The sequence below is a fragment of the Bos indicus genome, chromosome 19 (assembly GCF_029378745.1).
Source record: "Bos indicus isolate NIAB-ARS_2022 breed Sahiwal x Tharparkar chromosome 19, NIAB-ARS_B.indTharparkar_mat_pri_1.0, whole genome shotgun sequence".
Taxonomy (NCBI): domain Eukaryota; kingdom Metazoa; phylum Chordata; class Mammalia; order Artiodactyla; family Bovidae; genus Bos; species Bos indicus.
The window spans coordinates 18,970,039-18,995,708 of record NC_091778.1 but is presented as its reverse complement, the minus strand read 5'-3'; the positions used below and the strand labels follow the sequence as shown (position 1 = coordinate 18,995,708).

General features: G+C 42.7%; 1 protein-coding gene across 2 annotated transcripts in view; it reads left to right on the top strand.

The window, feature by feature from the left end:
* Positions 1-909: 909 nt before the first annotated feature.
* PSMD11 (proteasome 26S subunit, non-ATPase 11) overlaps positions 910-25,670 on the top strand; it is a 28,990-nt gene continuing 4,229 nt past the window's right edge. Inside the window, exons 1-9 of one of the 2 annotated variants that reach the window (XM_070772695.1) lie at positions 910-1,067; positions 3,496-3,597; positions 8,875-8,999; positions 15,538-15,609; positions 16,006-16,063; positions 17,976-18,170; positions 22,235-22,379; positions 23,293-23,353; positions 25,129-25,191. In XM_070772695.1, coding sequence (XP_070628796.1) covers positions 977-1,067; positions 3,496-3,597; positions 8,875-8,999; positions 15,538-15,609; positions 16,006-16,063; positions 17,976-18,170; positions 22,235-22,379; positions 23,293-23,353; positions 25,129-25,191 — 912 coding nt within the window. In that variant the 5' untranslated portion in view covers positions 910-976. The remainder of the gene's footprint in view (positions 1,068-3,495; positions 3,598-8,874; positions 9,000-15,537; positions 15,610-16,005; positions 16,064-17,975; positions 18,171-22,234; positions 22,380-23,292; positions 23,354-25,128; positions 25,192-25,670) is intronic. The other variant, XM_070772694.1, reaches the window with a different exon arrangement.

The window sequence follows — 25,670 nt, the reverse complement described above, 5'->3', positions numbered from 1 at the left end:
TCTTCATGCTGAACTGTCGGTATTCCTTTTTAGTACTTCCTTTAAACTCAACTCTCAGTGGGCACAAAGAATGTCTTTTTTTTCTTCTATTTGACAGCTTTTTGGATGTGTGTAATATTAGTTGAAGGCACTAGAGACATTGGGGAAAAAATCCATTTTTTCTTTATTGAGCTAGGGAGTTGAAGGAGCTGTTAGACTTCTATGTGACCCCCCAAGAGGGATTAACTGAATGAATGGGGCAAAGATGATATTTCACTTTCTAACATCAGTTTTCTACAACACTGGTGCATTTAGTCACAGGCTGGCTAGGATTCTGTAGGATTCTAGCCTGAAAAGTGTGTGTGTGTGTGTGTGTGTGTGTGTGTGTGTGTGTGTCCCTCCCACGTGTTGCCAGACACTTGAAAGCATTTGAATAGTGCTATGAGTTTGAGTGAACTCCGGGAGTTGGTGATGGACAGGGAGGCCTGGCGTGCTGTGATTCATGGGGTCGCAGAGAGTCGGACACGACTGAGCGACTGAACTGAACTGATTCTTTGTCAGCCACACAGTGAGCACTTTATGAGATTGTTTATTGCCCTGAATGAATGGCTGAATGTGGAAGCTACAAAGAAAGCCAAACAGCTTTCACTGAATACCCAAGCGGGTGCTCAAACACTTCTCTCAAGAGCAAGCGAGGGAGTCGGGGTTTTAGAGGCCTCTTGTGGGTGGCTGGGGACTAGTTTCGGGCTCCCAATGGTTAGGCACCGCCTCGTTTGTTCGTGGGTAGCCGCTAGGCGGTGCCGGAGAGCCTCGTTGGTGGGCGGCAAGCTCCCCGGCTCTCATCCTCACCGTTCGGCCCTCCTCCGCGGCCCCCGCGCAGAGACTACAGCTCCCTTCGTGCTCCTGGAGTGGAGGAGGGCGGAGACGAGGGCGGGCCTTCCGGGCGTGTGTTTCCGGCGTCGGCGGCCGCGGCCGGGGACGGTGTGAGAGCGGTAAGATGGCGGCGGCGGCGGTGGTGGAGTTCCAGAGAGCCCAGTCTCTACTCAGCACCGACCGGGAGGCCTCCATCGACATCCTCCACTCCATCGGTAAAGGTCGCCGCGCGCCCTCTCTGTCCCCGCTGGTCCAGCTCGGCCTGTGTCGGTCGGCGGCGGCGGAGCGGGGCCGGGCTAGCCGGCACCGGTGCTGCTGACTCACTGTGTGTGTGTGTGTGTGTGTGTGTGTGTGTGTGTGTGTGTGTGAGTGTGAGGGGGGCCGGGCCGGGGGCCCGAGGCCGCTCGGAGCTCCCTGGAGCCCCGGGGTCCCCACCCCGGTACGAAGCCCCGAGGCAAGCCCGGCGTCCACTCGCCGGCTGCTGACTCACGGTGGGCTCGGCGCGCGGAGGGAGAGTGGGCCGAGCCGGAGCCCCGTCGCTCCCCAGCCTTGTCTCCCGCTCTGGCCGGTGCGGGCTGGCCCGGGACCGGGAGCGGTGCCGGCCGGCAGGCGGGCTTTGTCATGAGCTGGTCTGAGAACCTCCAGTTGAGGGCCTGAGAAACCCGCTCTGGACAGGCATTTCCCGCCCTTGTTGTCAGCCCAGCCTGCTCGGGTGGGAGCGCGAGCGCTCGCTCTTCTTCTCTTGGAGTTTCCTTTCCTCCGGACGCTGGAGCTGCTACTTGTGCCAGCCCACCGCGGAAAGCTCCACTTGCAGGGGCTCTTCCTGAGTATGTTTTGAGACACCGAGGGGGCACACACCTCAGGTTGGCATTTGGTTTGGGGAGGTGGCCGAGAGGTTCCTTTACCCCCCCGTGTAGGGTGTGAGAACCAGATGTTGGGGTGGGACCGCCCGGCCCGAGGAGGTGACTAATCGTCCTAGACTTTCCCGGAGAGGTTTGGAAGAGAGTTCAGAGAGTTAGTTGTCAGCCGCGGAGTTCCGCGAACTCTTTGCAACCTGCCGGCTGCCCTTTGCCGGAAAAAATGAAAGAAAAACGTCTTAGCACTGTAGTATGATTGTCTCACACCTTGCATGCAAATGGGGGAATTGACGTGGGAGCCCGAGCCGGTCGCTTCCGACAGTTTTCTAACTGGGATTCAGGTGTGAACAGAAATAAATTTATGATGATACAGAGGGCTTTTAAATGTTCATCCATCAAGGGTTCAGATAGGGCTAGCTCTTCACTACCCAGGCAGTAGTGATGTTTCTAATGTAGCTGGAGAAGATTCGGATTGAATCAACAAGTAGTTCGAGAATGCACGTGTATGTGGGACCTCCAGGCTATTGACTTTTCAGTTGACTCATCAGTCCGTTGAATTTTGGTACTCCTGACTTTCATGAAGAAAGGACAGTGACAGGATCTTGATGTCTTTATCTTTGGGGCTACTAGAAAAAGGGAAGAAATGGAGGTTAAGATGCATCAGTGAATGGATGATGTTGGTAAATGAAGGCTGTATTTCAGTTTGAAGTTCTGATCTTGACTTAAGTCAGTTACAGTTGCAGAACTAGAGTTATCTCAGTGTTTTTTTTTTTAATGTGTATTTTTATCCTGTGGATACACACTAGTATTTACAACTAATGTGAGAAGCATGGGTTTTATATTTTGTGTGTAGTGCCTATTATATTGTCTTTTATAAAGTGGGCGTTATGGTAAACATTATAATCAGAGTATTTCTTGCTTGCCCACTGTATTAGGAGAGAGTTCACTGAAAGCTTCTTTGTTAGAGTAAGCTTGAGTCATGATGGTTGACAGCCTTACTTTTTCCAGACTCCATCATGGAGTATCAGAATTTTGGTTTTTGTCAAGTCATGATGCTTTGTAAGAGAAGTGATAGCTAGTGATGATTACTAAACTTATCACTACAAGCTTGAAGAGGCTGGCCAGTGTTCAAGTGGTAGAATAGTTACTAACAGTTGGAAGAGGGACTGTTAGCACAGTTATTTAAGCAGTTCCTAAATACCTTAAACTAGCTTCCCTCCTAAGGACCACACTGGAGCTGTGACAGGATTGTTTTTCCTGAATGGCTTTGTAGACCTGTTTATCCCTAACACATCAGTCAGCTGAGGTTCTCCACAGGCCTAAAGTTTATTGAAAGGCTTTTGACTTTATAGTTATCAGTAACTTGGTCATTTGGTTTTAGTTTGTAGCAGGTAAATATGCAGACAGGTATGTTTAATATTTTAACAGCGCCTGGCATGGGGTGTTCCTCCACAAGCATAAAGAACTTGTTTTGTTTAAATTTTGCATTAGCCAAGTGACAGCAACAGAAATCGCCAGTGTATGTGGGTGAGGGAAATTCTAAGTGGTAGACTGAAAAGGCACATTTAAATTCCAAAGAGGAGTCTATTCTGATGAGATAGATACATGGGACATGTACTGCATGATCAATTTACTTTTTCTTGTTTAAAGTTTTTTCTTTTAAAGCTCTCTAGCATTTGTGTTTTGCTAACTGTTTGAGTTTGTATTTGGTCTTGTGAGGGTGAAATTTCCCTTAGTCTTCATTTTTTGTCAGAATTTTAAGAGGGTTTGCATTTTCCTCTCCCAGTGAAGCGTGACATTCAGGAGAATGACGAGGAGGCAGTGCAGGTCAAGGAGCAGAGCATCCTGGAACTGGGGTCTCTCCTGGCCAAGACTGGACAAGCTGCAGGTAAGTGCTCCAAATGGATTGCTTTCTCTTCTTACCTGAGATGCTGCGTGAAGTTTCACTTTTTTGGTTGGAGTGAGGGAATATAGGACTGTATCCACACAGTTTATTGGTAATGAAGTTCCATTTTATCGTCCACTTGTTGAGCTTTAGTTTTCTGTCAGGAAGTTAAGAGGCCTTTAAACTCAGTTCTTTCATGGATGACTTTTGTTCTGCAGGTGAAGGAAGAATCCTGTTTCTGTTGGGATACAGTAACCTGTGGTTTGTTTCTGCTTTGGATTTTCACTGCACTCCCTTACATGTGGGCAGTAGCAGTCTTCGGTGCTTTCATGGATCTGTTCTGATGTACTTAAGGTGGAGAGTACCTAGGCCCCTGCTTTCAAAATGACCAGGGATTTTGTATCCAAGGAAGTGATTTGCTGTCCTTTTTTCCTGATACACAATGAGTAAGACATTAAATGGAGAGAACCTTCCCAAGATTTCTCCACTGGTACCTAGGACTTTGTACCTGTTGTTGCTCAGTCTAGTTGTAATGGAACCATTGACTTTCCAGGCTCCAAGTGATATTCTGATGATGGGTGTGTCCTGGACTGAGAGAGCCCTGTTGGCCAGGAAGGCCTTTGGCCAGTGAAGTGGCAATAGTATCAGAGTAGCCTGCTTAAACTTAACATGGATGATTTTAGTTAACTTTAAAGTGATTTTAGAGCTTATCTCATTAGAATGGATTGAACATAGTTCATCTTGTGGGTTACTTTCCTCCAAATTATGTTGTTATCCAAGAGGATGATAGGTATGCATTAGCAAAACTTGTTGAACTTGAGAACAAAGATCTTTCCCAATTAAGGGTGACAACTAATTATTAGACTTAATCAGTAGAAAGTTGAGTAAAGTTGTATGAAATTGGAAGGATGTATTTATATGTATCTTGCATCTTATTTAAAATATCATTAAAAAGGAAAACTGTTTTTAAGTGCTTACTGTGAACTACCTTAAGCCCAAGTGGGATTTAGCTTACTGAACCCTTGAAACAACTTGATAAGGTAGATACTATTACCCATTTATACTTGAGGAAACTGAGCACAGAAAAGTTAGATATCTTACTTTTACGGGCACCCAGTTAGTACGGGAGAAATAGGATTTGAATCCATGTAGTTCTACTAAGCTCATGACCTTGAGTTATAAAGGCTATTACTTTCCATAGTTATTCACTTATGAGTTATCAGTGGTAGGTGTGTTTTTTTCATTGTATGATGACTTCTATTTACCATGTATATGGATTCCTTTTGCCTGTCAGTTAATGTTGCAAAACAGTTTTAATGATTAGTCCACATGAAATATTGAAATTATTATTATTTTTTTGGCTGTGCTGCACGTCTTCTGAAATCTTAGTTCCCTGACCAGGGATTGAACCTGGACCCTTGGCAGTGAGAGCACAATCACCAGGGAATTCCCTGAAATAATTTTTCTGTTGTTGAACCATTCAGATGTCTACTTTTTCAAGTAGAATGGATAATTAAAAACAGCATGTAGTATAGTCATTGTTTCAGAAAACTTGTCTGAAAATGTTACTGTTTTGCTTGAAATTACTGTTTCCTGCTCTACTCCCCGCTTGTTCATTGCCCCCCACTCCCTGTGATCCATACCTGAGAAGTTTAGAAGTGCACAGGGAAACCTACTGGACTCTTTAACAGGTGAATCATAATAACTTTCAGAACGTTTCCAGGTTACTTATCATTGTTTTCTAAGAAAGACTTTGAGGAGTATGTTAAGGAAGTTTGGGGCCTACATTCATTTACCCATCTTTGCTATTAATAATTGATCAGTTTGTGTTCTTTCCTTTGAATTTGGGGTTCCAGAGAACAGAACATCTGTCTGTTCTGTTAATTTTCAATTTTGTTTTGTTACGTATTTCACATATGGCTAGAATTGTGCTGAGTAGTCTGCTCAAATAGATAGGATCCCTGCTGGACAGTAGACAACTTGGGAATTAGTGAATAAGACTGTCTGATGCATGCTTGTGATTGAAAATTGTGGTATTCATTATTAGATGTGATGTCTCGGCTTGGGACCTGCAGATTCCATAGCCTGAGACTCTTTAAAGGAGTGTGCTGAGTTCTGTGAGGTTCTGTAAAGGAAGTTCTGGTCATACATTTGCAAATAACTTCAGTAAGTAAAGAATGAAGAAGTGAATATGACTCTGTCAGAATTTAAAAAATCATTATGTGTGAAAATGCAAAGAAACAGGGAATATAATCAAGAATGAATAAGAAACAGTAATAGACTAAACTGAAAAATGAACTGAGTCTTTTGGCAACTAAGACGTCATTTGTTTTTCTGTTAGAGCAAAAAGAATAACTTGGAAAAGATACTGTTGTGCTAGCAAGTGCTAGAGAGAAAGGCAGATCCTTAGCTCATGTTTCACTTCTGCCTTTTCCAGGAAGGAAAATGATTAAGAAAAAGATAGAAATAACACCAGAAAGAGAGAATTAAAGCCAAGGTAGGTGAGAGAAGAGAGAGCAGATTCTCTTTTTCAATAAGTTCAAGTTTCTAGGCTCTGACAATTTCTGTCTTTTAATATCAAAAGAATGGTTGTAGCAGATATGTTTATAGAGCCACTGTGATTCTGAGAAAAATCATGGAGGATGGAGAGGTGTAAGGAAAATGAGGAGGGGCAAACATTATTCCACTTTGCAAAAAGATAATGAAAAGAACAAATCTTAGACATTATAAGCTGGTAATCATCGGTAAAGTTCTGGGACAGATTATTTGATTAGGTTTTAATCATATAAAGCAGTGGGTTTGTTAAGAAAAAATTATTCCAAACTCACCCTAGTTCTCTTTGGTTAGCCTTATCGGATCAGATTTGCAGGGCTCTGGGGACAATGGCTTGCCAGCTGTTTTTGTAAATAAAGTTTTATTGGAACATAGCCATGCCCATGTGTTTACATATTACCCATGACTGCTTTTGCACTACAGTGGCTGAGTTGAGTAGCTACTGCTGAGACTGTATAACCCACAAAGTTGAAAATATTTACTATCTGGCCCTTCACAAAAAAAGTTTGTTAACCCCTGGTTAGGAATAATGATATAAACAACGTATCTGATGTAAGCAGAGTTTTTGAACGTTTGGCATGGCAAATGGATCGATTGTTGACCTGGAGGGAAGTCTCTAGCATCAAGCCATAGGGATCTGTACTTGCTCTTCTGGACAGCATCTGGCATATGGCTAAAGCCATAGCAGAAGGTGTGCTTATTTCTGTGGATGATTCAGTACAGTAGAGAACAGATTTAGGATTCAGGGTTGTTGCCAAAGCCAGCAAGACTAAATTGTGTAGAAAGGAAAAAGTTATAGACTCAAACTGTTTATCAGAACAGAGGAACCTGTCTGCACAAAGACGTTATGGACTCAGTCCGAAAAAGAGTGCTGTTAGCAAAAGCAAAACATGCTTTCTTGTGTTACATGTCTGATCAGGAGAACTGAGCCATAACTCTACTGGTCTGACCCTACGTGGAACATTGTTTTCAGTTCTGGGTGCCACAGGTGGTATGTTTGCAAACCAGAATTTATTTGGAGGAGGGCAACTAAGATGACAAGGAATGTAGAAACCAGGGTGTTGGAGGAACAGTTGAAATAGCTAAAGCTATCTAGCTTGGAGAAAGGGAAATTTAGGGAGACGCGTGCATGTGTGCTAAGTTGCTTCAGTCATGTCCGACTCTTTGCGGTGCTGTGGACTGTAGCCCACCAAGCTCCTCCGTCCATAGCATTCTTCAGGCAAGAATACTGGAGTGGGTTGCTGTGCCCAGGAGATACAAGTGATAGTTATCTTCACATATTTGAAGCCATGTGGAAAGAGGCTATAGACTCACGTTTCAGAAAAGAACAATTGAGTTTGACCAAGATTGGAATCATCTGCTTTCTGAATATTTCTGTCACTAGAGATTGTTCAGAATTCTTCCAGGATAATAGGAAACGCTGTAGCAGAAGGGACGTTGCACTCGACTACTTTTAAAAAGCTGTGATTATATAATTGAAGTTTGCATACGTGCACAAAGAATTTGAGGGAGAGAAACAGGTGTAGCCTGGCATTGGCACGGAAGACTCAGTCGGACTTTAGCCGACCTGAAAGGGCATCTAAGCTCTACGTAGGTCAGGGTGACGGGGGTGGATTCCAGGTGGTGGTGCAGCACGAGCGAGGCCTGGCTGCAGGCGCGGGTGAATGGAGTGATAGAGTGGGGGAGAGTCTGAGGCGGTGGGAGTCCCAAGTCAGGACCGGAGAATGGAGGGAAGGGTGAACTTTCCCGCTCTGTATAGAGTTCCTTTTATACCTGACACGGCCCCGTGGTTTCTGTGACTGTGCTGGCAGATGAGGATTTCAAGACCCCTAATTAGCATTCTCTGGAGGGAGAGGTTTGCTTGCCCTGAATTCGAATTCTCAGGAGGATGAGTCTACAATTTGAGGCAGTGACACTAAAGTAATTTTAACCTACATTCCAGGAGTTCTTCCTTAGTTGGTCAGTTGAAATATTGTCTCATTTTCCCTCTTGTTTCTAAAGGTGCCCCCTTAGAATTACTGTGCCACCCACTTTTCTCACACAAGAGGGGAAGAAGCCTCAGTTGTGGTCACGTTTTTTGTCATAGTTTTTGTCATAGTTTGACTTAGGTTTTATAGATGAATGAGGAATTTTAAAAGGGTACAGTACAACTTTAAGGGACAGACACCCTAACTTTCATGTGAAAAACTGATTTAGAAGAGTGCCATGCAAATTACATTGTAAAAGACTAAACTGGGCATAACTTTAGGAAGGGAGGAAAAAAGGAACCTGAAAGTGAAGATCTCTGTTGAGATTTCCAACTTAGACAGTCTTGGAAATTAGAAAAAAAATTTTCTTTTAACTCTATAACCTGATAAATTTGTTGATTGTGGGGAAGTGATTTTGTCCAAGGTGGTTGAGGCATGGCATGTTTCCTGTTCTAGAATACTGCTTTCTGAGAGTGTGAGTACTTTGCTGTACTCATGAGATAGAGAGCCTCGAGCATTTCCCAGGATCCTCACAGTAATCCAGTGGCCAAGTGGGGAATGGAATACAGATTTGGTGTAAGCTGTTAACTTTTTTGCTACTCTATTACCTGCTGAGAATGCTTTAAATTCCTATTAAATAGTTTCCTTTTGACTGCTTCCAGACATAAGTACTGATTTTATTATCTTGGGTCGTCTTTTAATGGGTATTTTGTCCCTAATATTGATGGGTACTTTTTCCTGTCACAATTGCCTTCCACAGAGCTTGGAGGACTCCTGAAGTATGTGCGACCCTTCTTGAATTCCATCAGCAAGGCTAAAGCCGCTCGTCTGGTCCGATCTCTTCTTGATCTGTTTCTTGATATGGAAGCAGCCACAGGACAGGAGGTAAGCTACTTGAAGGACGAAAGAGAAGAGTCTTGTTTGGAGCGAAGTCTTGTTTCAGTGAAGGAAGTGCCTGCCTGCACTGTGGTGGTAATGTGTAAGGGACAGCTGGGAGGACAGCGCAGGACTTAGCACGTCAGTTTCTCTTTGTTGCAGGGCATTTGATACTTTGGGTCTGTTCCATGCTTTGCTTTGTAAGTGGAGATTGTCAGTGGTCCCTGGAATCCTCATTACATCAGGGTCACAAACTGATTCTTGTCTTTGAGGTATTGTATTGCCACACCTTTGTAATGTTTTCTGTGTCTGTGGTACCTCTGTGTCACAGAGCTCCTAGTGAGCGCTAATTAAGTCTCGCGGCATCCCTTCTGGGCGTGTCTTGTATGCATTTATGCCTTTATTGAGTGAGCATCCATCTGTCTGTCTCGTGTGTCCTGAAGTGACTGGTATACCTGTCCATGTCCTCTACGAGTTCAGACTAGACCCTGAGCTGTACTGAAGAGTGCCTCTTTGGAATCACTGAGCCTCTTCCAGTTCTTTTCAAAGAATTATCGTTTGCAATTCCGGAGAAGGAGATGCTACCAAAGTTAAAACTCATTCGGTAAAAAGTGGTAGATTGAAGCAGGGTGTACGGTGGTTGCTTGAATCTGTTTGTAGGAAGAATGTAGTTGTTGTCTTTTCTGTATTCCTCAGCAGTCATTGAATGTGTGCTGTGTTAGGCACTGTTACAGGTGTTAGGGATTCATTTGTAACAGTGTACAGTTACTGCTCTCATGAGGATTATATTTTAATGAGGAAGGCAGATAATGAACAAATAAATAAAATGTCAAGTGGTATAAAGGCAGGGGTAGGCATTGGTAGGTAGTTATATGTCTCATTATTTGCCATGGCCCCTGTGGGTGTAAAAGATATGAAGGGGCTTAGTGGCATATTGAATAAACAATGGGGAACTTCAGAAACCTAGCGCGTGACGGATCTTACTTTGAATTCATGTCCTTTGTAAAATCTGGTTTCTTTCTTTAATGATTCTTTGAAGCCTAGTTTAAACACCATAAACTAACTTCATTGTAGAAAATTTATTTGTAGAGAAGTCCTCAAGTTCATTTGTTTTTCGCAGAACCGTGTTTCATGATAATAGATCAAAAATAGATATGTAGATGGCTGCCTTTTGAACCAAAGCATTAGAATTATTTTTATGAACAATTTAAAAGAAAAGGTGGTGTTTTAAAGAGGTGTTACTCTTTTGTAACCCTGACTTTTAAAAGAAAATTGCATTTGTGCTCATGAAAAAGTGATGCCACATTTTTTGTTTGAATTAGGATGCCTTAGAATGAGCTGACCAGTAAATGTTAGCTTGAAACAGACTAATAAATGTTACTTGGAACATTTTAGGCGGAAAAAATTAATTATCCAAGCTGCTTCTTTGACTGAGCTCTTGGAATTTGTCTCTTCCTGTAACTGCGCTGGCTCAGTGGCTAGAACTGCAATTGTTTGATGGTCGGTTCTCCTCCTGTATCCAAATTATCCAAATCATAATTTGGTGCTCTCCTGTAATTGGCTTGTGGGATTCACTGGCCTTTGTCTTGTGGCTCCATGTCTGGTTAGGCCCTCCTTTTAACTGTGTGTGTACATTGTTATTCTTCATTGTACATTATTTTCTTGTCAACTAGAGGCTTTTCTTCCTTATCCTAGGGTGAAAGGGAACACTCTTACATATTGTGTCTTTTTGTTGTCAATGTCGTATTAGTGCTAAGTAAGACCTGTTGATCTTTCTTGTTTGTTTGTTTTTATTGATTAGTAGTTTAGCTTTTTATCCACCAGCCAGAGTCTTACTCCACTTAGCAGGTCTTTCAGTAATTTTTGTGGATTACAGATTATTTGCTTGGTTTGGAATAAATTGTGAACCATCCAGATGGTTCTGTCTGCACCTCAAAGTCAACATAGCAACATCAACATCCAACCATTTATTAAATTCTGTCAATGCAACTTTCTCCAATCTTTATTCTCCACCCTTTTTGTATTTGTTCTCTGTGTACAACTACCATCTAATTGGGTTCTAATTATTTCTTCTTTTTATTTTTTGGAGGTATTGTTCACATACAGTGAGTTCTAATTATTTCTTAGACTACTGCAAAAGTCTCGTACCACCATTTTGAGAGATATCCTACCCAGTAACCCTCTGAACATCTTATTCCTCTCTGTGCATCCCTGAACTTGAGCCTTCAGTGGCTCTCGATTGCTTGCAGAGTTCGTATTTTATGTTCCTCTACAGTACAGCTTAGCAGGACAGTCTGACCTCCTGGTACTCTATGAAGTGTACCACACGTGCCTGGCCTGTTGGGCACTTGACTGTCTGCGGAGCGAGGCCTGTACACTCTTCATGATGCACCTTTCCCTTCTGTGGTTCCGTGTCCAGTGCCCTCTGCTCTGAGATCTTTGCTTGCTGACGTTCCTATGATCTAAACTCCACAGTGATGCCTGCTGTGTTTGCACATGTTACATCTCTGACGATTGTCTTTACGATGGACGCTTGGACGTTTGCCCTATCTCCTTTCCTGTGATACAGTCTCATTCAGATGCAACCTGCGTGCCTTGTGGTGTCACAGCACCTTTCTCATTCCTAACTCATGGCTATTCCTTGACCACGGCTACCTCTGGCCTCACCTGCCATACTGTTCTTTCTTTCACATTATTTACAGCTGTAACACTGGCTTTAAACTGTTCTAACTTTGGGGCATTTTTATACATCTAATTTTTTTTTGGCCATGTTGTATGGCTTGTGAGATCTTAGTTCCCTGACCAGGGATCTAACCTGTGCCCCTTGCAGTGGAAGCATGAAATCTTAACCACTGTACTGACCTGGCAGTCTCACTCTTAGCATGATCTTAACACAGCCTTTTTTCTTCTTCACATCATTTCAAGTCTTTGTTTCCATCTCGTTTCCTCAGAGACCTTCCTTTATCACCGTATCTAAAATACCCTCTTTCTGCTTTCTTCATGTTTATTTTGCTTATTAACATTCATTTGCTACTTAAAAGATAAATTTCATGAGGATAATTACTGTGTCCTATTCACTGCTGTAACCTCCACACTTAGTTTGGCCCAAAGAAGCTACCTAACTAGTATTTGTCGAAGGAATGTATCAATCATGCCTTCTCCATGGTAGATGCTCAGGAGATATTTTGTTGAATTAAGACTTAACTTTATTGACTTGAGATACAACCATGGGGTATTGTTGCTGCATTTGTCTACGTGACTCAAGACCTCTGACTTGGGAGGGTGGAAAATTCTAGGTTCTTTTAAAATTCTTCGATTGAGTATTGGGAAAGGATAGAGGAGCAAGGCATAGGTAGATCACTCTCATTGAAGTGTTGAGGCCTGGGGCAAAGTACGAAGTTTTAGGACATTTGTAAGCCATGGAATTAAAAGATGCTTACTCCTTGGAAGGAAAGTTATGAACAACCTAGATAGCATATTAAAAAGCAGAGATATTACTTTCCCAACAAAGGTCCGTCTAGTCAAGGCTATGGTTTTTCCAGTGGTCATGTGTGGATGTGAGAGTTGGACTGTGAAGAAGGCTGAGCACCGAAGAATTGATGCTTTTGAACTGTGGTGTTGGAGAAGACTCTTGAAAGTCCCTTGGACTGCAAGGAGATCCAACCAGTCCATCCTAAAGGAGATCAGTCCTGGGTGTTCACTGGCAGGACTGATACTGAAGCTGAGACTCCAATACTTTGGCCACCTCATGTGAAGAGTTGACTCAGTGGAAAAGACCCTGATGCTGGGAGGGATTGGGGGCAGGAGGAGAAGGGGACAACAGAGGATGAGATGGCTGGATGGCATCACTGACTCTAAGTTTGGGTAAACTCCGGGAGTTCGTGATGGACAGGGAGGCCTGGCGTGCTGTGATTCATGGGGTCGCAAAAAGTCGGACACAACTGAGCGACTAAACTGAAGAGATCTAGAAGTGTTGGGGAGTTTAACAGGAAGAGTATGGGGAAGGGATTTTCCTTGCCTTTTTGTATTTGGTGACTCACCATAAGTCAGATAGAGCTATAGCATGGTCTTCAGCTTGCTGTGTTCCAGAAGCTGATGTGATTCAGGTTAGGTTCTGGTCATTTGCCTAGGATGTGAGGCTGTATGGGTGGGGTGGGTGACTGAGGATTGGGATGGTTGGCAAGGAGAAGGGGAGTAGAGATTTAGGGTGAAGAGGGGAGAAAGAAGACTGAACCAGATCCTTAACCAAAGAGTGAGCTCAAATTCCAGAATTGATTTTACCTTCCAGGTATGTCTAGGCAGTTCTTTGGGAGGCCATTTTTTGGTATAGTCTATCCAACTGAAGCACAGTAGCACGTTTTAAGAAAGCTTACATCAAAAAATCCTGTTGAATTAAATAATTATTTTAATGGAAAAGGGGAGTTCGTGCCAGAGAATTTCACACTTAAAACGGTAGTTAACTTTTTTTCCCCTTAGGAATTTAGTGAATAAAAACATATAAAAATGGTTTAGTGTTATTTATTTAAAGCTTAAAAACATTAATATCTAATTTGACTGTTTTAAGCTTTTGTACTCAAGTAAGGGCTTCCTCCAGAAGCATGGACTTCTTGTGTATTATTATCTATCCCCTTTATCTGTCATTGTTAGCATTAACAAAGCACAAAGCCTCTCAAACAAAAGGGCAGTGAGTGGCCTTTAAATTTTTTTTCTGAGAACTGATGTGCTGGTTTCACCAATTATAATTCTAGATATTGCAAATCATGTACCCTGTAACTGAAAACTGATAGTTCATGTAAAAATTCTCTACTGTAGGAAAAATGTCTCTATTGACCTGAATTTATTAAGTGTGAGTTAAGGTTGGGTCAAGTTCTGGTCCCAGTGGCTGATCATGACCTTTGGTGGGTCACTTAACATCTGGACTGTCAGGGAAATGGGGACAGGTAAGATGCTAGGGTAGAACTCAGTGTTTCTTAACTAGGGGTGTACATCAGAGAGGCCAACCTTTCATTCCAGACTACTGAATCAGGAGCCTAGGCATTCATTTCAGCATTGTTAAACTTGCTGGGTAAAACTGTTGGTAAGCGTTTCTTAGTCCCCCAAAACACGGAGGACTAAAGACTTTTATTCTTGTTGCTAAAAATATTCAGCAAAATATTTTCAGTTCCATTCATGTATGAACAGAAATCTTACTTTGATTTTGGTCTTTTAGAACATAACTCAAAACTGAAATTGTGATTGGCCTGCTTTTATTTCAGGTTTTGTAGAATTCATGAGGGTGGTTGAGTTTAGAGTTGGGGATTGAGTAGCCACTAGGGGGCCCCCTCCGGTGAGTTATAAAGTTTTCATTGACTTGCTGATGAATCTTCCAAATACCATGTAAAGGCATTCACTTATCTACTGAGCTTTATTTTACCAGTTAGTTTTCTGGAAAGCTCAGTTTCTTTTTATCTTATGCTCTGATTGTGAATCTTAATATAAACTTGCAGTAACAGAAGTGATAGATGATCTGCAGCACTTAATACGTACTTGTCAGAACTCCTGTGGCAAGGATACCTGATGGCATGTAGACCACCTGGCCTAGAACACTTAAGATAGTTACTTTGCATGGGACATTACTGCTTGGGTAGCAGGTAGAACTGGGAGTTCAGAGTTCTTTTATAGAAAGTTTAAAAAGCCCCTTTAAGTGTTAGGCTAATTTTAATTTCTTTTTACTCACTTTCATACAAGCTAAGTTTGCTGTACTGTGATGAGAATTGTTACTTGCGCTTTGTAAACTCTGGAAGGGAAGAGTCAGCTGGGCCTTTTGAATCTTAAAAGCAACCGTTGGAAGAGTAAGACACTTGTGCCTAGACTGAGAATTTCTCCCCTTTATGACTGATATAGTCATATGAACACATTATTGTTACTATTCAGGGAAAAATTTCTGCTTTAAAAATGTCTCAGCCATTATAGAACTAACTCTACATTCCAGGACTGCATATGTAGTCTGGGTCCCTCCTGAGAAGGTAGATGAGGAATCTTGAAGACAAAGCTCTTTTCCAAAGGAACAGTCTAAGCACAAATATACTCTGTGTGTAAAAAGCCAAGTTGATTTTCCAGTATGCTATACATATTGAGCGGAGAAGGCAATGGCACTCCACTCCAGTACTCTTGCCTGGAAAATCCCATGGGCGGAGGAGCCTGGTAGGTTGCAGTCCATGGGGTTGTAAAGAGTCGGACACGACTGAGCGACTTCACTTTCACTTTTCACTTTCATGCATTGGGGAAGGAAATGGCAACCCACTCCAGTATTCTTGCCTGGAGAATCCCAGGGATGGGGGAACCTGGTGGGCTGCTGTCTATGGGGTCACACAGAGTCGGACATGACTGAAGCGGCTTAGCAGCAGCAGCAGCATACATCTTGAGATACTATGATCAAGGCATGCTCCTGAGACAGTAAACATGGATAGTAATGCATAAGGAGGAAATGACAGCTGTTCTCCCGAGCAAGGCTTGTGGGAAGAACGTGAGGACATAATGTTGCATATACTGTCTCTCCCTGTTGCAGGTCGAGTTGTGTTTAGAGTGCATCGAGTGGGCCAAATCAGAGAAGAGAACTTTCTTACGCCAAGCTTTGGAGGTATGTGCCTGTGTTGGTATTGATCTCAGGTCTCTAGACGTTTGACAGACTGTGATTATAAATAACACCATCCTGATCAAAAGTATTTTCAGCAGCTTTGTATTCTGTGTACCCATAATGATGGGTAGTAGACCTGCTCATGAGAATTGCTCTGGTTGAAGCTTTGATACAGACCTGCTGCTTGGCTCAGAAAAGTAAGCAGCAGCATGGTTTAGTCATTGGCTATAATAGGAGATAATATCATGGGCTAGATGATTTTTTTTTTAGGCTGAATTTGATGCTATCATCGGGACTTGAATATTCAGCAGTAACAGTTCTGTGACTGTCAATCTTTGATTTCTTTCTTTGGCTTTTTTTCTCCCCTTTCCATCAGTCAATGCCTTTTCTCTTTCCTAGGCAAGACTGGTGTCTTTGTACTTTGATACCAAGAGGTACCAGGAAGCATTGCATTTGGGTAAGTAAGCTGGTGGAAGCTAGTGAAGTGTCTTAGCTGGCTCTGTGTATGAGTGTGTGCGTGCGTGCTCAGTCATATCCGATTCTTTGCGACCCCATGGACTGTAGCCCACCAGGCTCGTCTGTCCATGGAATTCTCCAGGCAAGAATACTGGAGCAGGTTGCCATTTCCTTCTCCATCTTAGCTGGCTAAATGAATGTATTCTGAACCTGGGTACTCTTATTAGTTATGTATTAATAATTTATATTCTGCCTATATCTTAGAAGATTTAAAGTGGCTTATAATTACTGAATCTGTCATGGAAAAATGGCATTTAGAAGTTCTAAGAAACTATCAACATTAGAAAACAAAAGGGTGAAACTGCAAGTATTTATTGACCGTTACATTTACTATATCTGTTTATAATTATCATTAAAATCAGTTTTAAAGATCAAAAAGTTAACTGGATGTAAATACATACAGGAAATCTAAAGTGGGCCAGCTAAAGGCTTCTTTTGGCCTTTGCTGCTGCTGCTGCTAAGCACCCTAAAATCTTTGCCTGCTGCTTTTTAAAAAATTAATGGATATAGCTGGACTATTTTCTCCAGGTGGAAGGACATGACTTTCATGATCTATTAAGTTGAAAAATTGCCAGTATGTAATTCTTATCCTGCAGAAGTGCTATTTTCATATGGTTCTAACAAGTAGCATTAAAAAAAAAGAAAACTGCTTTAATAGAGATATAATTCACAGACCATAAAATGCACCCTTTAAAAGTGTACAGCCAGTGATTTTTAGTCTGTTCACAAAGTGCAGTTGTCACCACTATCTGATTTCAGAACATTTTCATCACCCTAGAAAGTAACCTTGTATCCATCAGCTGTCACTTCCTGTTAACCCCCCATTCATCCTCTGTGTGCCCATCATCCCAAGGCAATCACTAACTAGTTTTGCCTCTGTAGACTTGCCTGTTCTGGACACTGCACATAATGGAGCCACGCAGTGTGTGGCCTTTGTGAGTGGCTTCTTTCTCCAGCATGTTCTCAGTGTTCATCCATGTTGTAGCATATGGCAATGCTTCATTCCTTTTTATTGCTAAGTAATACTCCATTGTATCATATTATCCCTTCATCAGGTTGATGGACACTGAGATTGTTTCCACTTTTTGGCTATTATGAATGCTGCTATAAACAGGTTTTATGTGGACATGGTTTTCTTTCGGGTATATACCCAGGAGTAGAATTCCTGGCATATAGTGACTCTCTTTAGCTTTTGAGGAACAGCCAAACTGCTTTTTAAAGTGGCCACACCATTGTACATTCTCACCAGCAGTGTATGAGGAGAGTTCCAGTTTCTCCACATCCTCACCAACACTTGTTGATATTGTCTGTGTTTTTAACTTTAGCCATCTTAGTGCGTGTGGAGTAGTATCTCATATTGGTTTTGATTTATATTTCCTTAATGACTAAATTAATGATGTTGAGCCTGGGGAAGAAGGGGTGTTTGCAGAACGTTAGTATATCCTAATCTCTTTGCTTTCCCCACCAACCCTAGTGCCTCATATTTCTTATGCAGTTTCAGGATTATTGGATAGGAATAGAGTGCGATCAAGTGCCTGTCTGAACTGGATAAGTAATTTCAGCATTTTCTGGGTGGGGATTCCCACTTTTATTTGAATCTTAGGAGTAAGCTCATCACATTCTTGGCTGTAATGTCTTTTGTATGCAGAAAGCTTTCAAAGAGATCTGTGTTTCTCTTTTGGAAGACAACACCTTAGCAGAAAATGTAAATCTTGTGAATAGATAACCTCGTTTTGAGTTCAGGCAGGTTTCTTTATCCTGAGTGTTCTTATAAGGGTGAGAGAGGGAAATAGTCCGGTATTAAAGTATTAAGATTATAGCTAACAAGAGGTATCTGTATTTTCTTTCTCTAGGTTCTCAGTTGCTTCGGGAGTTGAAAAAGATGGATGACAAAGCCCTTTTGGTGGAAGTACAGCTTTTAGAAAGCAAAACCTACCATGCCCTGAGCAACCTGCCAAAAGCCCGAGCTGCCTTAACCTCTGCTCGAACCACAGCAAATGCCATTTACTGCCCCCCTAAATTGCAGGCCACCTTGGATATGCAGTCAGGTAACACCCTTAGAAACTCATGTGATGTTTTCTTAAAGCTCATCTTACCTCACAGGTGGAAGGAATCTGGAGTTGGGGCTGAAGAATAAAATTGGCTGTTTTGGCTTAGGTTTCCTCAGGGAAACCAGTTGGAAGGTTACCCCTCTAACTAGCTGCCCGCCTCCTCTTCACTTGCTATGAACTGCCTAAATAATACTAAGAACCTGCTTATCTGTGGTTGAACAGGCAACCTGATTGTTGGCACCAGCATCCTAGAGAGGTCTCACTTAGGTTTTAAAAAGCTCTTCCTTCTCTTCCATCTTTGTCAGTTACTCAGGATGGTAGCACTCCTTTCCAGGACTGGACTAACCCAAGTCTTTTGACAGTTGGAGACCTTTGTAGAGCATGCTAGGCTTTTCTAAAGGACCTCATATCAAGGCTGAGGAAAGGACCCCACCCCCAACCCCCACCCCTACAGGAGAGTGTAATGAATTGCCTTCTTAAGAAGTGTGGGAACTGGGCTGGGAGGCCATGGAGTGGCAGGAGGATACTTGCAGTCAGCAGCTTTTATTAGTTATGATTTATTACCATTGTTGGAGGGTGTTGGGATTGGAGGCAGAGGACTAGTTTAAGCCCTGATGTTACCTCTTTGCAATCTTTGTTTCCATATAAAACTGTAAGAGGGAGATAACAGCTGCCATGCTTGCCTCTCAGGTATTGTAAATGTCATTTGGCATGTTTTGTCATTCAGGTGACCAGCAGAAGCTCTAGAAAATGGCTTTTCTAGGTTGAAATTTTAGTTTTGCGAATTTCTAGCTGTGTGATTGGGCAAGTTACTTAATTTATCTTTAGTTCATCTGAAAAATGGTGATGATAATTGTACCTCCTTACAGGATGGTGGTGAGGAGTAAATGAGCTGATGAATGTAAGCTCTTCTCACAGGACCTTGCTTTGACCAAAATTGGCACTTTCTTTAAGCCACTGCTCTTCATCATGTTCTTTTTTCATGGTCAGGAGATGACCTTGCATCGTATTTCTCAGAGCAGATGAGGCCATTTTTATGTGTGCTTCCTTTATTTCTCTTTCCTCCCTAGAATTTCTATCACTGTTTTTACCTGTTATCAAGTGTGATCCTTCTACCTGCCTTTATAAAAGTTTTCAGTTTTCCAAGTCCAGTTTTTTGTCTCTACTTGGATCTTCCTCTCAGTCTTTGAACTACCCCAGCTGAAAAATCACAGTCCTCTGTCCTTTTAAAATTGCTGTGTTCTCCTTTTCTGTCAAGCTTATTGGAAAAGCTGGAAGAGTATCGTTACTTTGGTGTCTTGTGATTCGTTTCAAGACAGTTACTCCCCTGTAATCTCTGACTTTCTTGGAGGTTGGACACTGTTGAGCAGTCCAGCCTTCTTTGACAGCAGTGTCTTCTCGGGTCTCCTCCTTGAGTCATTGTCCTCAGGCACTCTTCCCCCTGTTGTCTCTCAAGTGTGGGTGTTCCTCAGTGTTGTTTTCTTAGTTCTTTTCTCTTCCTGGTCTCCCTTTTTCCTGTCTCATCTCATACTCTCCCGTGGCTTTAGTTACTACGTAACACACAAATGGTCTCCTCATCTAGATTTCTGGTAGCTTCTCTGTCCTGAATTCCATACCTAAATGTTCTGTAGATCTGAATCTCAGCACATCAAAAACCAAAATTATTATTTAACTCTTCCCCTCAAACTATTCTATTCTACATTTCCTATTTTCATTAGTGGTATAATTACTGACTCAGGTGTTCAGGCTGTTCTCTTTGGAGTGATTTGGATTCCCTTCCTCTTCTTCACCCTTCATATGCAGTCAGTCACCAGATGAGGTTGAGTCTGTCTCCACACCTGCCTGTTCTTTTCCGTCTCTGCAGTCACTGCTCTCATGAATGCCAATGGACCACTGGCATGGTCTTTTCACTGCCCTAAACGTCACTGTCACTTCCCAATCCGTCTTGCTTACTGGTCTCATTTTTTTGGAAACACACATCTGATCGTGTAAATCCAGTGACTCTGCATTATCCTCTTTAACTGTGCATTCTAAAGGAAGGCACTGTTTTCACGCTTATCTATGGTTTCAGTCCTAGTCACCAAATGACTTCCTGTGTTCCTGCTCTTGTATATTCTCTGCTTGGAATTCCCCTTTCCGTCTTGTCCCCTTGACAAAGTCCTGTGCATCCTTCTAGATCCAGCTTGCATGTTTCCTTTATAAACCCTCATGAGTGCCTTCTTCACTTTGGACTTCCTTGTGAATTGTATATTCTTTGGTGTGTATTACGATACTAATCTCCTTCTGTCTTGATGACTGCTGTGAGACTGTGAGCTGCTTCAGCACCTTATTCATATTTTTATTTCCTCTATAATAGCTATATCAGTGCTTGGCATATGGTGGGCCCTTGTTAATATTGGTGTTGAATGAGTAACAGGCTAGTGTTTTTTTGTTTTTGTTTTTTTTTTAATGTCCTACGCCACTTGCGATGGTTATAGTCCTCATGTGGTCTACATTTGCTAATGTGTTTGAGAATGCAGTATACCAGTTCTTGGGCCTTATTTTACTTTTTTTTTTTAATACCAGTCTTATTTTTCGTCTGGTCTATTCTAGCTTTAGACGGGGAGGAAAGGAAAAATGGGCATTTGTCTCATTGAATTTGGCAGTGTTAATAATAGTTTGTTGGATATTTTTGAGGAAGTCTCCTTGGCTACAGAGGAGGGTGGGTTTTCTTCAGGCCTCTGTGTGCTCAGTTGCTCAGTCGTATCTGTTTGCAACCCCATGGACTGTTTCTAGCCAGGCTCCTCTGTCCATGGGGATTCTCCAGGCAAGAATACTGGAGAGGGTTGCCATGCCCTCCTCCATGGGATCTTCCCAATCAAGGGATCGAACCTTGGTCTCCCTCATTGCAAGCAGATTCTTTACTGTCTGAGCCACCAGGGAAGTCCCCAGGCCTCTGTAGTTAAGTATAAGGGTCTGATTCCTATGGCTGCTGAACGGGAGGCTTTCTGGGTAAAGTAAAAGCCCTGGGTATGGCACATACCACTCAGTAGTGGTTATCAAGTAGAAGTTCCCAACTGGTGTGCCAGGCACACAGGCATATGACAGGTAGGTCTGAAACATGGATCCCCTGGGGTCATGTATGAGCATTTTCATCCTTTTACTCCAGAATACTGAGTACTTTCTTCTGTACCTTGCTGTGAAAAAATTGGGAAGTCCTGAGGTGGACACATGGATGGGGCTGAGGCAGGGTTAGAACTGATATAGAGAGTCTTAGGCTTAGATGCCTTTCAAGCTAGAAAGTACTATTTTTCATGTCATCCCAAGTGATAGCATAGGTTGGTAATAATTGCAGATTCAGTCAAAGTTAGGCTTACTGGGAGCAACTCGGCTTCTAAACAGCAGAGAATTGGTTAGATAAAGTATGTAGCATATTACCCTAAAGAAATACTGCTTAAGTGTGTACAGTTAAGTTCATGAATTTGGCATTATGTGAAATTCATGTATTGACTGCATCACAGCAAAAGTATATCTATAAAATTGTAAATGACCAGTATCTGGAATGAGACTATATAAGAGGTTGGGTTTTTTTTTTTCCCATCTCATGAAAGCTACTTAAAAATGTCAAGCTTAGAAAAGTTATCAGAAAGAAATGGTTGATGTTATTAAAGCCAGTAATTTGGGCAGAGCAGGGAGAGATGTTTGGGTCGCCTTTCTGACTTGTGAAGATAGTGTCATGGAGAGTGAGCATGGCCTTGCCTAGTGGTTCCAAAGGATAGTGGGACTGCTGTGGTGACGAGACGCATGAGGACCATATGTGGCTTTTAGCATCCCCTTTAGTTGGGTCTCTAACTCGTTTGGGATTAATATTGGTAGATGATTGAACTGGGAGTTCAAAGACCTGGGCTCTAATCTCAGCTTTGCCACTAGATGGCAGTGACTTTGGGCAGGTCTTTTATTCTTCCCTGACCACATCAATAAGTAGATGAGGTTGGGATAGATTTTTGAGGCCCTTCCCAGCTGTGATATTTTATGGTTTTGTTACTTCATATGGTTCTTACCCTTTTCTTTTCAATGTCCAGGTATCATCCATGCAGCAGAGGAGAAGGATTGGAAAACTGCATACTCATATTTCTATGAGGCTTTTGAGGGTTATGATTCCATCGATAGCCCCAAGGCCATCACATCTCTGAAGTACATGTTGCTGTGCAAAATCATGCTCAACACGTAGGTGCACGTTAACTTGGGGGTATGAGCTCTCAGGTCCTTGGTCTAAGATTTTCTGCCATGTCAGGATAGCTTGGGCAGGGAGATTGGTCAGTTACAGAAGCAGTGGCTGCCACCTTGTGGGGTGCCTAAGGTGGAGTGGGAGGATCAAAGCTAATCTAGAGCACTCTTCCTTCCTAGTCTTTTAGAACTGAGGAGACAGATTTGAGAAATATCCTTCCCAGCCCCTTGGAACGTTCTCCTCAGCGTGCAGTTCTGTCCAGAGAGTTGCTGAGCACTGGGCAGAGGGCCAGGAAATGGCGTATAGACCAGCACCAGCCACTAGGCCTCCCGGAATGGGGGTTAGAGGAGAGGTTAGGGAAAGGCTTGAAAAAGGGTGACAGCGGCGAGTGTGTGCAGCTCGATGTCTCCATGTTTTATAAAGAATTCCACAGAATTTTTCCATGTTTCTTTTTTGGGAATGCATGAGGTACTGACTGGGATTCTTTTTTGGATCTTGGGATTAAACAGAGCTTGTGTTTTTATAAGATCTGTTATACTGGGATTTGATCTATAAAGTCATTTTGCATAGCCTTTTTTTTTTTTTTGGCCACGCTGTACAGCTTGTGGGATATTTCCCCAACCAGGGGTTGAACCTGGGGCCACAGCAATGAAATTAGGACTCCAAGTCCTAATTATTGGACTGCCAGAGAAGTCCCACTGTGGCTTTCTTCTTTAAGTTCAGTTTTTCTGCTTTTCAGCAGTGAGCCCAGAGTGGAGAAAGCCTGGCTCCTGTGGTGTGAGGAGCGTATGGATTTACGGGTGGGGGCTGATTACTTCTGTGGGTGGAGTCTTTTCACAGAAGAAGAAATTTGCCTAAACATAGAAACATAGCATCCTAGAGCAATTGACCAAGTCTCTCTTTTTTTTCTAGCCCAGAAGATGTCCAGGCTTTGGTGAGCGGGAAGCTTGCACTTCGGTATGCAGGGAGGCAGGTAGGGGATGCCTTGACTGCAGTTTTGATCTCTGCTCACTCTGAGGCAGTGTGTGGTCAGTCACGGTGTTCACTGATATCGTGCTCTTCAGGTCGCCATTCTACTTTTCATTCTGCCCTCCCTCGCTTATGTTTATCAAGCTCCTTTAGTGTAATTCCTGTACTGTTAGTTCTGGGCCCGAAAAGTCAGTGTTTGGTGCTCTTGTGGGTATCAGGTGGTTTGAGGAACTTAACTCAGAATTGAACTGTAGCATTTATAGTGGGTTAGGTTGCATTTGGCTTCAACCAGAAAGTATGTCTCCTGTGAGCTTGGCTTGAAAATTTAATGTATGGAATAATATTCTTTAAGACAGTGGAGCCGGGTAAGGTCTGGTGCACATGTCCTTCAGAGAGGTTGGATTACCTGGTGCAGAAACTAGGATTGATGGCTCACTTGAGGGCTTCTCACGTCCATCATACCTTCCCACTCATTTCCTGAGTTTGGGTGTGGTCACGAAGAGACCTTCGGTGGTTGGTAGCCCTGTGTGAGATGCCTTTTATGCCTGAGCAGGTAAGAGTGCTCTGTGTAAAGGTGATGTCTCAGATGTGTGCATCATCACTTCTTTGTATTTTGCTTGATTATCACTAGGAAGTAAGAGTAATCTTTCTAGGTTTTGAGTGCAGTTGTGTCTACAGAAACATTGGCCATCTCACTGTATCTTTGATGGAATGTCCACTGCAGACGATAGCTTCCATCTATACAAATGGCCCTAATTGACTTTTCATCAGAAGAAGTTTCATATCAGCCCCTCGTTTTGACCAAAAGGATATTGGTTATTACTGTAATGAAAGACTCACTGTCATATCTAGAATTAGAGTTAATGAGGTGGGCCAAGAGAGGTGAAGTGTCCAGAGCACAAGGGCAAGTAGCTAGTACTGGTGAAGTCAGACTTTGAGCTTGGGTTATCTAGCTCTGAGTTTCAGGCTGTTCGCATCATTTTTCAGTCTGTAGGACAGATGCTGGAACAGACTCTACTAGTGATGAGTTTTGCATCATTTTTAAAGTCTGCTGTAGAAGACACTACCATCCTTGTTTAAGTACAGAGGCTGGTACCAGAGGAGCTCCTTCTTGTTCTTTGTACCTTGATGACAGCTTTCAAGCAGGAGTCAGGCCCACCTCTCAGATGATGAATGTTGCAGATTTCTTGCTGAGTGCAGACTTACTAGCTTGGTCAGGTGTCTTGTATAACCAGATTAGAGGTTGCCCCTCAACTGTTAATTATACCTTCATCACTCTGGGGTTTTAACATTCAGTGTAATATGTAGAGTTTTGATGCCTCAATTCCAATGCAAGTAAATCTTGGCTTATGTCCTGCACCAAACCCAGCAGAGTGAGTTTTGATAAAGCACGAAGTGTGATCAAGTCTCAGGGCAGGAAGGCATCCAGGGGTGTAGGTAAGGGTAGGGAGTCTTGGAGGAGGGGAAAGAATTCACACCTCTCTGGCCATTTTCCCTTTTAGCTTCTCATCTTTGGAGAATGCTTTATCAAAGCCTTTCTTTTGGGAAAACTTTGTACTTCCTAGTGTCTTCACATCACTTCTGCTTTTGGAGGGAAACTGGCACACAGTGGTACTCCATTCCTCTGGCTTTTCTTCCCAGGCCTCTGAAGAAGAAGAGTCATGGGGCAGGTTCTTCCTTATAGCCAGGAGTTGTGTGGATGAATCACGTTTCTTATGACTTGTGGAGATGTGAGTGTGCGGAATAGATCACTGTCACTCTTCTTCTCTTTATTCTTAGACAGAAGCATTAAAATGTGTGGCTCAGGCGAGCAAGAACAGATCACTGGCAGATTTTGAAAAGGTAAGCATGGTATTGGGTTGCTAGGGAACCAGGTGGAGGGGAGGGCCATTTAAGTACTTAAAATGTTTTTTCATCTTTAAATGCTTACAGTTTCACAAGAAGTTGTAAAGATAGCACAGGGTGACCCCATGTCCCATTCACCCAGTTTTCCCCAGTGGTTACATCTTAAGTATAGTACAGGATCAAAACCAAGACGTAGAGGCTTCCTTGGTGGTCCAGTGGCCAAGACTCCCAACGCAGGGGGTCCAGGGGCCCAGGTTCCATCCCTGGTCAGGGGACTAGATCTGTGCCATTACAAAGACCCAGTGCAGCTAAAATAAACAAACATTAAGGAACCCAAAATTAAGAACTCTTTTCCCCACCCCCAAGAAGTAGTTAAGCTTTTGTACAGTGAAACTTGAGTTGTGAAATCTCATTTATATACAGTACATTTCAGTTTCATAAAGTTTTGTCATCTGTCTTGCACTTCATTTTTCACA